The sequence below is a fragment of the Falco biarmicus genome, chromosome 4 (assembly GCF_023638135.1).
Source record: "Falco biarmicus isolate bFalBia1 chromosome 4, bFalBia1.pri, whole genome shotgun sequence".
Taxonomy (NCBI): Eukaryota; Metazoa; Chordata; class Aves; order Falconiformes; family Falconidae; genus Falco; species Falco biarmicus.
This window is the reverse complement of record NC_079291.1, coordinates 3,495,430-3,513,526: the sequence shown is the minus strand read 5'-3', so window position 1 is coordinate 3,513,526 and position 18,097 is coordinate 3,495,430. Positions and strand designations below refer to the sequence as shown.

At 38.1% G+C, this 18,097-nt stretch overlaps 1 protein-coding gene across 1 annotated transcript in view; it reads left to right on the top strand.

Moving 5' to 3' along the window:
• HIBADH (3-hydroxyisobutyrate dehydrogenase) overlaps window positions 1-12,633 on the top strand; it is an 84,925-nt gene extending 72,292 nt beyond the window's left edge. Inside the window, exons 7-8 of the mRNA XM_056336719.1 lie at window positions 6,295-6,451; window positions 11,642-12,633. Of these exons, the coding sequence (XP_056192694.1) occupies window positions 6,295-6,451; window positions 11,642-11,800 (316 nt within the window). The 3' untranslated portion in view covers window positions 11,801-12,633. The remainder of the gene's footprint in view (window positions 1-6,294; window positions 6,452-11,641) is intronic.
• Window positions 12,634-18,097: the final 5,464 nt, after the last annotated feature.

The following is an 18,097-nucleotide window of genomic DNA, read 5'->3' as shown; positions in this document are numbered from 1 at the left end:
GTCTGACTTGTAAGTGGCAGCATATTCAAACAAAATTATTTTTCCTTTCCAATTGTAACCTATTTATTTTGCTGTGGCCTTTGAGATTTTGTTTTGTTTTCTAATAGAGTACATGCAAGTACCAGTTCAAATCACAGTATTCGATCCTTTCATAAACTTTTTTAGCCAGATCTAAATAATTTGCAAATTTATAGACAGGGAAGTCCTATGTTGGAAGACATTATCTTGCAATTGAGTATGTTTTAAGGCTCTTCATGAATTATTTATCTGCACAGTTGCATCCTTAAAATTGGCCTGCTAAAACTACAGATATTGTAGATACTTATCAACTGGCTTTAGACCGTGTGTTCATGTGGATTTGATGCACTCTAAAACCAGCAAGAGGGCATCAAATGCTTAAATAAATAAATAAATAAGCCTACATATGTGCACATACACGAGGCAATGTAATGGATTCACATTTCCTCTTAATTACCATATCAAGATGCAGTTGTTTTATTGAATTGCCCTTGTCTCAGATGTTAGACTATCTTGACCTATTAAGTTGTCATGTTGTAATTGAGATAAAAGAGGAATTTGCTTTGCATCAGTGCTAATTGGTTTATCAATATCCTGTACCATTTACATTTTCAAATTGAGAGTCTGTAAGATACTGAAGCATGTCTGCATCAAGCCATAATAAAACAGTAGCATTGTTTACAACTATTGTAATTCAGTGTAGTGCAGAGCTTTCATCAGGTTCTGTTTTAAGTCATGGTTCACTTAATAAAGCATATGTAACTGATTTTTCATTATGTTTTTATCTACTTCTATAGGAATTATATAAAATAAAATCAAGAGATTTGGAAGACAGATATTCTGGGTGTATAAGCACTGTGCAGGATGGGTTGGTGTCTGCAGTCATTGTAGCTTGAAGGGGTTGAGAATTTTCATTTTTCATTTTGCCCTTTTCCAGTTTAAATTTTGGCTGAATTTGTATTCAGCGTTTGTAAGCAAAAATCCAGTGTGAAGGTGGCGATATACAAATCTCCCTACCCTACAATCATGGTAATTAAGAAGGAAGTGTACTTACTGCAGAAGAAACCTGCTGATTGTAACCCAAATTATACAAAGAGCAAAATCTCATTTAGTCCGAAACAGCATGAGTTTTAAGACAGAGGCAGTCATTTAAAGCCTTATGAAGTCATTTGGAACCCTTGCACTGATTTTAATGTGTTGTGATTTAAATCCTGGAGAAGATCACTTCTGCTTGTAACTAGAATAAGAGCTTTTCTACTTTTGGTGTGTACAAATTTGTAATATACAAGTTAACAATTGCAATTCTAATTATTAGAAATGTTGCTATATTAATAAAACTAACAGATTTTTTTCCAAGTCTAAAATTCAAAAGAATTGTGTGGCTGCATAGTCTGGAGAGAGTAGGAAGTTGAACGTGATTTATTAGATTGATGCGTAACTGGTGAAGGAATTCTGACTCTGATCTAACGATGGTAAAAGACACTGGAAATCTAAAAAATTCATAATAGGAATTGTGGAGCTTAGACATGTTCTTAACTTTTAGATAGAATATAAAATATCTTCATGTCATGCATTGTGTATATCTTCTACATCATTTAAATCTTGAGTTTTAGGGACTTTGGATAATTAGTTATTCAAAATATTGCTAACTGAACTAAATGTAACTAGAAAGTCGTATTACAGCACCTTCCAGAAACAAATATATAGTCTGAGCTTAAGTCTTCAAAACAGTGTGATATTAGTTCTATTAATAAACCACCTCTTCTCTAATGTTTTCGTAAACCATGAAGCCTAAATTTTCATTTTCTGAAGCAGAGGGTTACTGTTTTATTCATTTCACATTTTTAAATTACATCTGCTATTGTTTTATTTATTTGATATTTAAAATTATAGAATTGTTCCAAAATTCAACATAAGTAGCAAATAGAATGTGGTGAGGAGGAAGGAAAATTGACATTAATGAGCAAAAATTCCACAATAAACTTACAGAAAAATAAGCAATATTGCTATGTAATTGCTGCATTTATATTCCACTTGCTTTTCTACTTTACTCTGTCATCATCTTTATTTACTAAACATCTTCATTTACTAATGAAGGTGTTCATTTGCACTGGAAGTGATTTGATTTAGATTCCATAACTAATTTAAAAAAAAAAAAATCCACCCTGAGTTCTGACCACTGAAAGGCTTGTTTTGTTTTTTCCATTAATTTCCTGATGCTTTATGAATGTCGCTACTATGAATGTCTAAAAGTTAGAAGGTGTGGCAGACATTCTGGAAATGAATTCACATTGTCATTTGTATTTTCTTTTTTTCTAGCATGGTAGTGCAACTTGTCAGTAGAAAAATCTTGAGTAGTTTTTACTATATGGTTTTATGGATAATGTGCATATTGGAAAATACTGTACTGACGTACTGTTTCAAACCAACACACAGAGTACATGTAAACTTCACAAATAAGAAATAAAAACGTTAAGTGATATAGTTCACAGCCAGAGACTATTTTTCTTTTTGCTGATCATCTCAGTGTCAGTAACTGAGTTCCAGTGAAACAATGTCTAATACTAGCAAAATAAAGCTCGGAAATTAAAATACTGCTGATACCTGGCTTGTGTTTAGATCAGATGGAAGTTACTGCCTGTCAGGCAGCTTGCGGTCCCTTCAGAAACTGCCTGCACAGAGTCAGGGGAGGGCTTATGTGGTGACACAAGACAGGGCAAGATTGCTTAATATGGTTGGGATATAAGGGACAAGGAGAGCAATAAGGGCTCTGTGGCAATAACCTCCCTGCAAAATGACATTTCTACTTCCAACAGAAGAGGAAGTTGTCTCTATGATGAGGGACTGCAGTGGCACCCGGATTTATATCAAAAGCTGCAAATACAGCTTTTTCCTAAGCAATTTTACTGTATATGGATTTGTGCCCGCTTGCTTTCATAAAATGAAAACCAATAAAAGAACTTTGCTCTCTGATGCTGACTCTAAATGTAGTTTCAGTCTTTAGATCTGGTTTCTGTGTGTACCGCTGGGCTGTAGATGGAAGACATGAGCAGAAATGGGAGTCAACAGCGTAGAAAGGAGCATATGCTGCAGGCTGAGGGATGATTAGCCCTGGGCACATCCCCATGGCAAATTTTAGAGAGTGCCTTGAAAAAAAGAATTCCTCTGGGAGCACTGTGGCTCTGGCATTTTTAGCTGTTGTAGAAGGGTCCTAAGGTTCTGCTTGAATATTTGCAATGTCGTGTGATATTTATCTGAAGCACCTTGAGATGAGAAACTCTCTCAACAGCTCAGCTACTTCTGTTGTTACACCTTAAAATGAGACCAGGATGTATCATTTTTGTGAGGTACCATTTCAATTTTTCTGTCTGTTCCAGACTGAACTCTTGGAGGAGGGTATGAAAATTTCAGTATGTGGTTTTATCAAAGCTCAGCAAAACTTGAGTTTTTAGCAGTGGCTGGAAGGGTTCCTGCTTTAACCTTTTTTTGGTATGTGTGTCCATTGCTGAGTTTCTGCCGTTCAGCTCATTAGGAATGTTATTGAAGAAGCATTGATTTGAGGAAAGCAATTGTTTTTGCTCTATTATAAGTACAGTTAATACATGGGCTTCTTTTCTGCTTATAAGGGAGAAGAACATTTTGGTAATTGTAAATTCACACGCGCATGCACAAGCTCTTACCATGTCCAATGGCAAGTTGTTATGGGGACTGGCAGACTGTCATCATTTTGATAGCTTGAGCAGTATATCTCTTGAACAGCAATGGAGCTCTTATGCAGAGAGTATCGTATGTTCCCAGCCAATTTACAGGGAAACAGCAATAACATTTTATCATGGTTGAGAGCCCAGTAGCTGCTTCCTATTAAACTTGCCCTTTCAGATACCTGTCTTGGATTAATTTGTTGATTTCAAATGGAAACTCAGTCTTCTCCACTGAAGCATGACTTTCTAGGATAGACTCTCACTGAATGACAATTACTGTATATTCTAGCTGGTTTCAGACCATTACAAGCTTTGGGCACAGTGGAAGACAGAGGATGACTTCAGTAACTGATTTTAATATATGTCTAATTTAACTGTCAGTTATATATGCACCAGTGGATGAATCCTCAGAAAGATGAAATGCAAAGCACTTCTAACTTGCTCTTATTAATGATACACTTGCTGCAAAGGAGAAAAAAAAAAAACCAGGTTCAGGTCTCCTGAAGAGAATCTGCATGGTGTTTAAGAGCAATGAATTTTGAAGAAGCAGGGATTTAAACTGACACTATCTTCCTTTCTCTTTTCCTAGAGCAAGAGTAGCCAGATCTAGTGCAGACAATATTTTACACGTCTGTATAATACACACATATCTTTTAAAGTAAGAGGTAGTTGGAACACTGTGAGAAGAGCATTCTTTGGGAGGGTTATATGCATTTTGAAATAATAAGCTCTCTGTCTTGTAGTATACTCATAGCTGTAATTACAGGCCTCTGCATGCACCTAGATATGACACAAGCAGGCACTAAATTGTTAAAAATACTGATCTGGATGTAACGACAATAAGGAAAAAAACAAGCCAAGAGATTTGTTTTGGCCAAAAATAAGCAACCTCTGTGTATCTGAAAGCTCAGGCATTGTCTGCTCCCAGTACGGGATTTTTGGATGACAACAATTAAAGCAGATATTCAGAGTGGCTCTTGATGAAGACTTTGATGCACTATGCAAAGTAGAAGTACCATTCAAATACTCTGAAAACATATTGCTGCTGGAAAAAACATTTTTTAAAGAAATGGCATTTGAAAGCATTCATTTGAGTCAGAAGGTTGGGAAAAAAATGGGGAGGGGAATAAAGCTTGATCCCATTCAGGCCAGCAGGAGACTTCCCATTGAATTCCAGAGGCTGCTGCAAGCAATTCATAAAAAAGAGTGCACAGCGGTAATGCTAAAAAGCTCCCTTTGCAGTACAGAAAGTGATCCTGCTTTGCATTAGGAGGGCAGAATTGCAGAAGACACGTGCTGTTACAGGAACAGGAGCCATGCTGTAGGGCCCACTGTCTTACATGTAGTTTTACAAATCCAAAATGTCTACTGGAATAAATAGACATAAATTTTAGCAACTCTTCCATTGGTAATGAACTTTTCCCACCTACAAATTAAAATGTTGAGTGCTACAGCATTGGAAGTGGTACTAGGATCGCCATGGCTATGGAGATTGGCAAAGAATCTGTGGTGTAACAGCTAATGGAAAGAGTGTTGACTTCTACAAAAATCCTTTATAGAAGGTTGTGATATATTCCTTTTACAATGTCCTTTTCTCATCTTGGGTTGTTACTGGAGATAATTCCATTGCTTTTCTTTTTGTCACGAGTATAACTGAACATTTGTACAACTGCTGCTGCTTGTCGTTGGTATAAATGCGATTGATATAAAATTACACTTGCAACTTAGTATCAGCATAAATATGAATTCATAAGAGGGTTAATTTCCTATAATATTGAAGAACTTTCAGGGTCTACACTGAGCAGCAGTTTATGCCATCAGCTCCGTGATAGAACAAACGGTGTTTCTACTTGGACAAGCTTTGTTGTATCAGAATCAGTAACCTTATCAACAGTTGACCCAGAACTAGAATATGTTTGCGAATAGATAACATATCTCACAGTGAGAGGCAGGCTTGCCCCACAAGCAGGAGGATATAATGAAGATTTAATAATAGCAAAGCAAAGAATGTACAGGTGTATACAATAGTAATATTTTTGGGTAAGTGTAGCATTTTTGTTCACATTATTAGAGCAGGATCATTTGCATTGTCTTGTTTACATCAAAAATGCACTAGCATTGCTGTATAAAGACATCACACAAGTACTTTCACACTGCCATACTTGCTTGTGAATTTTTTGATTTGTTCAGCTTTAGAGAATACAATTTTGATATGAAGAACAAGTATGTGACATAGTAGGTAGCAGAACAGAGAATGCCTTTTAGTAATTGAAATACAAGGGAACTGCTGTTCTCAGAGGACCTTTATTTTGCTTGCACTTTCAGAATTGCTAGGTGAAGGGGATTTGCTTAGTGCAAAAGGAAAAAAGCTCTGAAAGCCTAGTGCTTAAATGGTGGATTGATGCTCTTTGATTTAAGATACCGCATCCCTACCCCCAATATCAATACTCTGTCATTTTTCATGACTTACATATAATAAAGGGAGAGAATTACGGTAGGGTCCTAAGATATAAAACAAGTCACCCGTGTCTTGTGCATTTTGACATTAACACTTCTCTTCCTTGACCTTTGACAGATTAGGCCTTGACCCAAAGCTGCTGGCCAAAATCCTGAATATGAGCTCAGGTCGCTGTTGGTCAAGTGACACATACAACCCTGTTCCTGGAGTGATGGAAGGAGTACCATCTGCTAATAATTATCAAGGTGGCTTTGGAACAACGCTTATGGCTAAGGTACATAACACTTGCATGTAAAGTATGTACAGTTGCTTCTTTCTGGGCTTCTAGCAAATTCTCTTCTCAGTGAAAAATTACGTTTACAGGGAAATATGTGTGCATGAACAGAGGGGAACCCGATCTCTTACTGTAGCCTTGAATTACTGAGCTGTGTGGGGAGATTTTCCATAGCCGCCAGCCTCTTTCCAGCCACTATTACTGCTGAGCCACTCAGTGAGATTATAGGCACTGTCTTTTGGAGTTCTGTCTTAATCCAGGAGTCCTTATGGACTTCTGTGTATGGCAAGCATTCAGCAAGCCATTTAGGTACCTCTTGCATAACTGCTCTAAAATTTAGGAGCCTAAACTCAAGCGATTTGGGGAAATCCAGGTGACCTAATTAGGTGCAAATAGTGGCATAAACATCTAAGATTTTGGGCCCAATCTCTTCCAGACGTGCCCTCTAGCATCCCCTTCTTTGCTACACCAGCTGCTTATGTGCTTGTCTTTCTGCCTAAGGCCATTTGGAATGCGGAAAGCAGACAAGTTACAACCCACACCATTGCAGAGTTATTTTCTGCAGGTATCTGCACCTGTGAGCTCTCCTGTATCGTCTTTGTTGGTAGCAGAAGTAGTGCTTCTTATGAGTAATAACCTAGTAATCTAAATTACTTGTCCATGATGTAGGAGATCTGGGGTTTAGGTCCTTCTCAGCACTCAGAAGTTGTAACCTACAGCTATCCCATCCCAGGAGAGTGCACTTACTGCCATGCTCTTGGCTGTTCTAGGAAAAGCATTGTCCTGAGTCACCCTGTTGTCATGAAAGCAAAACTCTTAGAGGCCAGAGGAAAGTAGGCAAGGAGGTCAGGGCTCTGCATCCCACTGGTGAGGACACAGTTAGAAGAAGGAGCTGTAGAACTGTGACTCTTGAACTACTTTTGCATTTAGCACAATGCTTGCCTAAGGTAAATTATAAAACCAGCCCTGAAAGAGATCCTTCATCGAAGCATGTAAATGCAGGAAATAATTTCGCACTGAGTATTAGTTTCATAGGGATACTGTCCTGAGGGAGGCACCTGAGTTCATATAGGACAGATTTTAGGCATACCAGTTTATGAGCACTCCCAACTCCATCTGGCCATTTTCAGCTCTTCCATGTACAATGGAAATTAAGCAGTTAAAACTAAAACAACGTTCTCAGAGCTGGTGATCAAACTCACGCAAATCTCCACAGTGCTGGAGTTCCTGTATGTAATACCTGCCTACTGATACTGTTCCTGTCATTTTGCAGTTGACTTATGTCAATTGGTGCATTTGCATATTCAGTGGAATTAGCCAAATTCTGTCCAGAGTGGGCCAGAGTATTTTTGCATGTGGTAACACCAAAAGATTTTGCTAATGCTGCGTGTCTCAAAAGCCCTCAGTGGTCAGCCTACAACATTTTACATTTATAGACCAACAACCAGGAGCTTTCATTTCTTTGAGGATGTGTTTAAACATGCTGGGAAAGCAGCAGGTTTTACGTCATGTATGCAGCATTGAACACAGGGGACAATAAAGTGTTATTTAGATAACTGATTTATAAGATGTGTTAGGTTATTGTTTGGAGTTTGCTGGGCTATTGAGTAGCGGTAAGCAACCTGATCTTGGCCCTGCCTTAAAGCTCCTGCCGTTTCCAGAATCTGTTCTGCCTGTTGTGCCCTGTGTAACACTGCAATCTCTGTTCTCATGATTCATAACTCTTACTCTTACCCAGAATAACCTCATAGTATAAATGAGATGCGGGCACATATTTCCTTCCCTCCGTTTTAAAATTTCTTTGTAAAGAGTTTTTTCTTTTGGTCTGCTTTTAAGAGGGATCTTCATCTCCTCTGGAAGCAGCCTTGAAAGATCTTCCTTTCATTAGAGGAATAGCAGCCTGGCTTGTGCCTGTTGAAACTGCCATCTTCTGGTTATAAAGCATCAGTGATAACTAAGAGGAGAGGTCCTCAGAGAGGTTTGTAATTGCTGTTCGCCTCTTCTGATTATGCCTTCCAGCCGGTCCTGAAGAGTGCCTTCTTTAGGCTGGAATCCTCAGTAAGAAGGAAAAGCACTGCATTTCTCTCATGCCTCTTGCACAATGCTATGTTATTCTATATAGACAGAAGATTACCTGAATGAGTAAGTAGCCAAGACAGCTGATCACGTTCAGGGTATTATTTGTTGCAGTGGTGACCTCTTTTAAGACACTGCTCCTTAGTTTGTGGAAAGACTTGCTACTGTCCATTTCATTTGGTATGTGACATACCATGCAGTTTGTGAATTGTTTGAGACGGGGACTTTTTTTCCTAGGAAATACAGAGCATGCTTTTGCCACTTAAAAAAGAAAAGCTATATGCAAAGGAGAAAGAGGTAGGAACAACCTGGAGGTTGAGAAGAAAATACTCCACCATGAAAATATCTAAGAGTGACTCACAGTCACTAAACACAGTTACCGAACTTCAAGTTACTGCTCACTTATCAGATATGGTAGAAGTCAAAGGCTTTCTTAAAAATATTTTTTCAGCAGTGGATCTGTCAAACAAAGCCAGGTGTTCCTTATTTTAAGTGTCTGGGACAGAAAAGTTTGTCAGACACCTCTGAAAATCTCTTCAGTCTTGAAATCTGATATCGAAACATAGACTTTAGTCAGCTTCATGAGAAATCTGCTCTAAAGATTTTGCATTTAAAAGATCTAGTTTACTTCCCCTCGCCATCTTTGTGTTCGAGGCATTGCAGGCCAGAAGTTCTATCTTTCACTCACAACACAGTGGCTAATTAAATGTCATCTTTGAATCCCGAGAAGAGCTCAATTTGTATCATAATATTCTCGAGTCATGTTGAGACAGCCTTTGAGCTTTATTCCAAATGGCAGTTTCATTTATGTCCTATGCAAAATAAATGTGAGGAAACATATTTTCAAAGTGAGCATTGGAAGCATATTCTGAAAAAGAATCTGTTTCCCTATTCCAAGCTGAGAAAAAGTGGTCAGAATACTCAGTACAGTGATACATCTGGAAGGTGTTGTCAGTTCCAAAGAGTATGAAAGGAGCCATAAACTATGCTCTGATTTTCACTTTTCCAAAAAGGTCAGCAAAGGGCAGATTTCTTTCAGAGCTGTTTTGTACTATTTTCACTTTAGGAATCTCCAACCTCAAGAGAAAAGATGCAAAATACTTTACAACTTGAAGTTAAAGATAAACTTTACTTACTTTTCGTATTATTTTTGTTTCCTTCAAAGCTCTAATTTGTAGAATGGTATTTAAATAACCAAAACAACCTTCCTGCACTTCAGAGTCAGGAGTCCTTGTCCATTTAATTATTGAGATATTTTCTGATGTTTCAACCATCTTGGAGTCAGAGTTTCATTACTAAAGTGGTGTGCTTTATGAAATTGTATTTGTGCTAGCAGTCTGTTCAGAATTTTCAGGGATTGCTTCTGTGAATGCCCCTTCAGAGAGAAATAAATCATCATCACCTCTACCAAAACCAAGCACCTTCACTAGTTTGGAGTTTAATAAAATAGATAATATGGCAACAGATTTCACAAAGAGGATTTAGAAGAGGCTAGGAATACATTATGGAATATCTTCTTGCATGTGAGGCTAAGATAACTTTCTAGATTTGTCAGGTCATCAGTCTTTCAACAGAATTGCTAGACAAGAAGGAATGATCTGCCCTGATGCAGGTGAAGAATATTTTGGATCGTGTGACATCTGATACGTATGTTTTTCCCATTTTGCTAGATCTTGAAGTCATTTGAGGGTAATAGGAAGAGTAACTATAATTCTGATTTGTATCAGAATGACCTTTATAGAGCCGATTTACAGATCAAAGTGACATTTAGGGAGTAGAGTAAGATCTTGAATTTCCTTGTGCTAATTCAAATCCAGACACACAAAGTAAAGACCTGTCTTGTAAGTCATCCCTGAGAAGCCAAAGGTGCTCTCAGCAGTACTACAGTCTCTCAGTTCTTCTGTATCAAAGATTTTTATTTTTTTTTTAAATAAAACCACAGCAAATTTAATAAACCACCATAGTCTTGGATGGACAGAAAATCCAGGCACTTTCTAGTAACACCTGAGAGGTTCTTTTGCAACTTTCTTGAAATGTAGACCACAACATTTATTTCATTAGCAAGACCTTATAAAGGCAACCTTGAGTGCAGGCATTACTTTCATACTTAGACAAGAGCTTTGTTTATACATCCAGGCCCTTGTTAGCTTTTCCTTCTTTGGCTGGTTTCATGTCTGATTCAGCTTAGAATTCAAGACATCCTCCAGCCTAGCTTGCCATTTCTGTTCAGCACGCACGCAGCTGACTATTTGTAGCTAACTATGGTTATCACCTGGTACTTGCCTTTGAGTTTCGTCCTATTTATTTCAGATTATAGCTGTATTTGACCAAGGACTCTTGCAGGACAGATTACAAATTCATCCTGTTTGCAACCTCCTCTCCTTTTTTTGCCCCAAATTTAGTGTTTAAAAATGCAGTAGAATTATTCTCTGTATCCCTTTATCTTCAGTCATTAGAGAAAACTTTGAGTTGTAGCAGACCCAGGACAGTCCCTAAGGAACCTTTAAATACATCTTTCCAGTTAGGCTGCAAACCATTCATATTCACAAATTTTGATATTAACTGGTCACGTTACAGTAAATGTATGCATGCTGATTGGCTTCAATTTTGTTGTTATTCAAATTCCTCCTGCTTGATTTTTAACCTGTTTTTAGAAAGAAAGAAGTCCTTTTGCCCGAACAAGAAAATGATGCCATCAGAACCTATGTGAAATGCTTAAGTGAATAGCCAGGGCAATTTTATATTTGGAAATGACATAACAAAGTGGGGAAAAAGTCTGAGTCTTGCTACCAGGTTATATAGCGATCTAGAATCTTACAGTTCTTCTTGTCCTGAAGGCAGTTGCCTGCCTTTCAAAGTTTGGTGGTTTTGTGTTGAATAACATTGAGTTACTGTTCTAAAAATGAAAAACTAAACAAGACTCCCTTCTCCTAAGACTGAAATTTTGAGGCTGAAATATTGTGTTTGTTGTTAGTAGAGTTATCTTCACAATGGAAGCCAAATAACCTATAATATGTACATGGGTATTTATATCCTTATTGTTTCTCCCCTGACTTTTTCTTTCCTTCCTTTCTTCCTGTCTGCCCTCTTCCTCCCTCTTCTCCCTCCCCACAGGATCTTGGCTTGGCCCAGATTTCTGCCACCAACACAAAGACACCAGTTCCTTTGGGATCCCAGGCACATCAGATCTACAGAATGATGTGTGCAAAAGGCTATGCCCTGAAAGACTTCTCAGCTGTGTTCCAGTTTTTACGTGAGGAGGAAACCTTGTGAGCTGTCCTTTGGAAATGGGCACAATAACAAACCACATTTTTTTTATCCTTATAGTTCATTTGAGAAGTATGTGGGTTTAATCAAGTACTGTGCATCCTGATCCCATACAGACTAATCTTTGGTTGTCTAGATCACAAAGAACTCCAGGGTTTTTTCATAGTTCTTGAAAAAGCAAGCCAGAGGAAGGAAGGGATTGTTTGGCAATTAGCCACACAGTGATTTATTTTAAGAGCCATCAAAGTTTTTTTTTTTGACTAGATGCAATAAATAAATATTTTTTTTATGAAACACTTAACTGTTTGCATATAAAGTAACTTACATTATGGCTACAAACTTAGGTGAATCTTCAATAGTAAGACAATGTTGTATAGTGATTTTATGATATATATCAATCTATTAAAATGAAAAAAGAATACTTTATGGAAAAAGGGAAAATTTATTCAATGAAGAAACACAGCTTGAAATTAATTATTTTTTTCCTTTGACCTACTAGCCTTGAATTGGTTCAGTAGTGAATTTTTCCTGGGATTCAGGTTGCAGATTAAGTTTATAGGCAGGCATTTCTACGTGGAGAGCTGTTACAGCATGTTTACCTGATAGACTTAGTTAAAATAACATAGAATGTGTGTCCCTCTTATAAAGCTCCATTATTGTATTTTGCTAACTCAATTTTGTATTTTCTTGTATTCTGTCACACATTTTCAAAACTCAAGAACAGCACTTACCAGAAGTTCTAACAAACTGTACATTTGTTTTAGGCAATTACTAAAGTATTTTAAATCTAAACAAACCCCATTATTTTGAAAAGAAATAAAAATCTATGCTGGTAAATATTTGCTGTATGATTACTGCTTTTTGTTTTGGTGCAAACACATTTAACACACACATTTAACACACACATTTAACCTAAAGCTTATACTAATTTGTCTTATATTTTAATGTGCTTGGTTTTCTACAGGTTGTCTTGCAAAACCAAGCTTGTCAAGAGCTCTCTGAAATGCAGATGGTAATATATTTACATATGTATTACTGTAACCATTGACCATCTCCTTGGTCTGCAGAAGTACAGGTACACACTTGGCTTTATGAATATAAATACTCATGTTGATTTCGCTAGAACTACTCACATTCAGACTTAATTGCAGGCTCTAGGCTTCATGGTCAATTACGCGTTTACATTCCTATTTTGGTTGTATGATGGATCCTGTTATATATGCACATTTGAGTAACAAAATCATGTGCTTGAATTAGCTGAAGTCTGTGAATAACCTTCTGAGAACCTGGACAATATATTTTAAGACATTAGTAACATCATACAAAAGTCATTAAACAGTACTGGTTGATCTGTTCTTTCAGTTTTCTTTGAAAACTGTTTGACATTCTAGGTAATTCAGGGGTTTGGGGCTCATGAATGTTATACATGAATATAGGACTGCTGGAAACAATCTAACTTTTAAAAAATTGTTTTGTCTCTCCTTTGATAAAACTACTGTTTCTACAAGATTGCATTCATTCAGAAATCAGATACAAAACTACCTACAGTAAAATCTATTAGAATTGCAAAATCAACCCCTGAAGTGCTGGAAGACACAGAAACATGGAACCATAGTTGCAGATGCATGGTTCAAGCTTTAATAACAAGATCACATGCTACAACATCTTTTCCTATGGAATTCCTGCTCTAGGTGAACCTGCTTTGGCAGGGGGTTGGACCAGGTGATCTCCAGAGGTGCCTTCCAACCCTGACCAACCTGTGATTCTGTGATTCCTGCCACACAGACACAGGATGGATCTAGTCTCATAATGAATTTGGGGTCAAGTAGTGAAGGATGTTTTTGCCAGTAGGATCCGTGTTCATTTGGAAGTTTTACAACGAATGAGGTAAGGAGTTGTAGGAGAGTCCTGGTTAAGTTTGTCTCCTGTATACTTGACTTGGAGACCTGGCTGGCATCAGCAGGACTGCTGAGAGACGCTTTCTTCTACTGTCCACCCCAGCCTGTAGCAGGGTTTTCTCTGAATGTGTTTGCTGGTAACCCTCGGTTTACTGGTAACTCTGGTTTACCTGTAACCTTGGGCTTGCAGGAAGCATAATCTTTTTTTTCTGAAGACATTATATGCACACATAAATGTTGGGACACATGAGGGAAGAGACTCTGCTCAGCAAGACACACTCTTTGAAGCTTGTAGCTTCTGAAATCATAAAGTCTCCCTTAAGCGTGTGGAAACTTCATTGTTATTTTTGTGTTTCTCACAAAGGCTTGTAGCTTAGGCTTCCTGGAGTTGATTTCTCCTCCCCCACAACCTCTGATCAAATTTTAAATTCCTACTTCAAAGCATGGGGTGCTCAAGTTGGAGGAAAGGCTGCCAGAATGCTGTTTTGGCAAACCAACACAATGCTCTGTGGTCTCCTTCTTGGAGGAGGATTTTGGCTGAAATTAAAAAAAAAAAAAAAAACTAAAAAAAAAAAACCCACACACAAACCAGCTTCAGGGCAGACATCCAGCATGTAAAGTTTTAAAACAACCAGTTAGTTTGGCAAAGTTAGGAACAACTTTTTAAACATGTCTTATTATGGAAAGTACCTTGAAATGTTTAATGATGTCCAATACCTGAAGCTAGTAACACAGTTTATATTAGAATACACTTTTTTTTTTCCTAATTCTGTAAGCAAATACTGTGTGACCGGATACATATGATGGTGGTAGTATTCATACTAGCTATGGCCATTCTGCACGTGCATATGTATTTAATGTATCTTTTACTTGCTGTATACTTCTGGTCTATGGAAATCAGGCAAGTACTAAAACTATTGTCACTGCCAGAAACAGGTGTTGAAAACTAATTTGTTGAGTTGAACAGAAAGATTGTAAAATTGGTTTAATTTCTACACTAATTACCTCCCAGTACATACACACAAATTAGGTGCAACAAATTAACTGCATATTTTGCGAATGTCCCAAAGGGAAACTTGAGGTAACCTCTTTTTAAATTAGTTAGAATGTTAAACTAGCCCTCCCATCATGCTTACTTTGGAAACTCACCTATATCAAATACATTTATTGACTAACAGGAAAACATTGACAACCAATAAAAGTAGTGATGGTTTTAAAAAAAAATCTTAAGCAGCCTTCTCTCATTTATGATTCAGTATAACCTGTCTTAAGCAACTATTTTTGGTGGTCGTTTAACAGAGGAGGCCTTCTATTAAAACTGCTGAGTACTATATTGCTTTAACTTTATTTATGGTTCTTACAAGCCTCAGGAGGAAGAGGAGGTATTCTGACCAAGTACAAGTACTATACGTGGTATTCTGGCTCTGCTTTAATCAATGGGAATTCTGCCATTAAGTACAATACTGCCAAGATTTCACAGAGTGTGTCGAGCGCCCATGTCATTCCAGTGCAGCTGTGGCCGAGAGGCAGCTCTAGCGTTGCTCGAGCACATCCCTCTGGCAGGGTTTGTGCCACGTTACTGGCATCAGGAATATGATAAGCTGGAGTGGTGGCTGTGAGAGGAAGGAGCCAGCACAAGCTGCTGCAGTTGGTATTGCCGATCTCCATCCCAGCCTTGTCCCACAGTGGATGAGAGAGATGCTATGGGGGACAGAGCAGCTGCTGTCCTTGCCTGCCTGAGTGTCCTGGTTTTGGCTGGGATAGAGTTAATTTTTTCCTAGTAGCTGGTACAGTGCTGTGTTTTGGATGTAGTTTGAGAATAATTGGGCATCATTTGTTTTTCTTGAGTTTTATTCCTTTCTCTTTCTCTGTTATGGACCTTTTCATTGCAATTAGTAGTAGCAGTAGTATATTTTACTTCAGTTATTAAACTGCTCTTATCTCAACCCACAGGTTTTGCCTTTTTTCCCTGATTCTCCTCTTTGTCCCACTGGGTGAGAGGGGAGTAAGCAAGGGGCTGTGTGGTACTTACTTGCCAGCTGGGGTTAAACCACAGCACTGAGAACAGAGCTACCCATCTCTTCAGCTGCTTAAATCTTACAGGTCTTTGCCACAGGTTTTTATTAAACAGTTTATGGAGCAGAAAGACTGGGGCCACCCCTGGAGCTAGTGGAGAATGGCTACCATCACGCAAGGGCTACTGTACTTATGCAATAGATGTTTTTCTATGTTTTCAGTCCACCAGCTTGATTTGTAAGACCAAATCTATCCAGGCACAATTCTGAAGGTACTAGCTTGATCAGTAGTGATACCTGTTACTTTCAATTTGTCTTTACATCATCATCATCATCTTCTCTTCCTTCATATAAAAACAGATGTATTTCTGCTTTTCTCAAGAAAAGTTGAGAATATTGCCTGTCTTCACAAGGCTGGCTAATAAGTTGTGGAAACCTTGAAGCAGTTTAGAAACCTCTGTTGCATTTTCTTGATGCACTTACACAAGATGTGGAGCTAGGGTTCTCTGCAGTATGTTAGACTAAAGGTTTGCTAAGACCCTCTTTGAGTTTAGGGGACTTGCAGAGGGGAAGCCTTTTTATTGGCTTCAGTAGCAAGTTCTTAGCACTTACTGCAAGCCTTGCAAAATTGAAAAATCATATTTCAATAGTGGGAGAAATTTAGTTCTATGTCTATGAACTAGAATGAACAGTGCCTTTGAAAAGCTCGAGCTTTCAGTAGCAAGGATGGCTTTAGCATTCTGTGCGACAGCATAATACATGTATGGTCTTTAAAGGCTACTGTTATTTTTAAGATTTGTTGCTTTCTATATGTGATTCATCAGAACCCATCCTGCCTGCTGGTACAGTTACACATTAATTTTTTTCCCAATAAGAATAATAGCAACAGTTACAAAGTTTTCTTAGGTGGACAGAGAATGAGTATTTTTATGATTGGTGTGTTCAGTAGATGTATGACATGGACCTAGGCATCCATATGGCAGTGATTTTTTTTTTTGGTTTTGACATTCATTATGGATTGTGAGCACTTGGGGTAAATTGAAACAGGTGGATAAACCTTTCTGAAGTACTGCATGTCTCATAATAACTACTGTATAATTAAAAGCCGTCTGGCTCTTTTTGCATTTACACCCAACTCTTCCTTTTGACCTTGACCCTGAAATGAGGTCTGGATTTTCATTTGAGGTCAGAGATAACTCAGTCTGTTTCTTCATTTAGTTTTACTGAGCTCCATTAGTGGTGACAGGGTTCTGTTTGTTAAAGTAAATGCTATCTACGGAGATAATAAATGTGCTAACATATGTTTTATGAAGTTCACCGTTTTCAAAAAGACTTGGAACACTGGACAAAAACAACTGAAATGCAACTGTTAAAAGGTAAGTTTGCAGGTACCTGAAATGCAGCTACCCTGGAAAGAAATGCAAATATTGGTACAATACATTTCAGTCCTTACAGTATTTTTAGAAAAGAAATTGTATTTTGTCTTGTTGAAATTCAAAGGAGAAACCAGACAAGTAAAACAAAAGTAATAGACTTCAAATGTGGTCAGATATAAGCTTTATTTGGCCAGAATCAAGTGTTGCTGCTGTCTGCCTTCCAGTTTGAGATGCATGACAAAACTAGCTTGGATTTATGCGGGCAACTTAGAGCACCAACAGCTGTAGGGAAGCAAGTGATGTGGGAAGTAAATTATTTTAAGAAATACTTTTTAAAATCTCGGAGCTGCCTACTTTGTCCTGAGTGCTTTCTTCCAAATGATTTAACAGCGTTAACTGGGCTGTGATCACTGGTTGCAGGCATACCTGACCCAGCTGTAAGCTAGCTTGTTTGCATATCTGCAGCTCTCTAGTCCCAGAGGCTTTGCTGGGACACTGGGTAAATACTGGGGCAGCAGTGCTGTGTAGACACGCTGTTTCCAGTACCTAAACTGGCTGGTTTGTGGCTAGCAATAGTAAGCCATTTTTGCTTTCCAGTCATGTTATTCCGTGACTATAAAGCTTGGAAGCTTTCTGTGACAAATATTTAGTAGGCTAATGCATTGGGTGTTGTAAATGTTATCTGTTTTACAGCATCTTCTTGGCAGCCTGTGCCCTGTTGTTTCTTCCTCTGTTTGTACAATGCTAAGGACAAGTCCCCTTGGTGGTGTGTAATTGCTGTCAGTCTGCAGTCCGCAAAAAAGACTAATTTCAGCCACTCACTGGTGATAGAAGCTGGAGCTTCAGACACATGGATATGCTTGGATTCCTCTCCATTTCTACGTACAAGGTTGTCATACAAGCTCTGCCTTGTTTGAACCTACGTATTGCGTGGCACCAGGAGCCCACAGTATGTGAGCTGATTATTTTTCTCCTGCATTTGACTGTGTTAGAGCTACATTTGCTGTTTGTGCT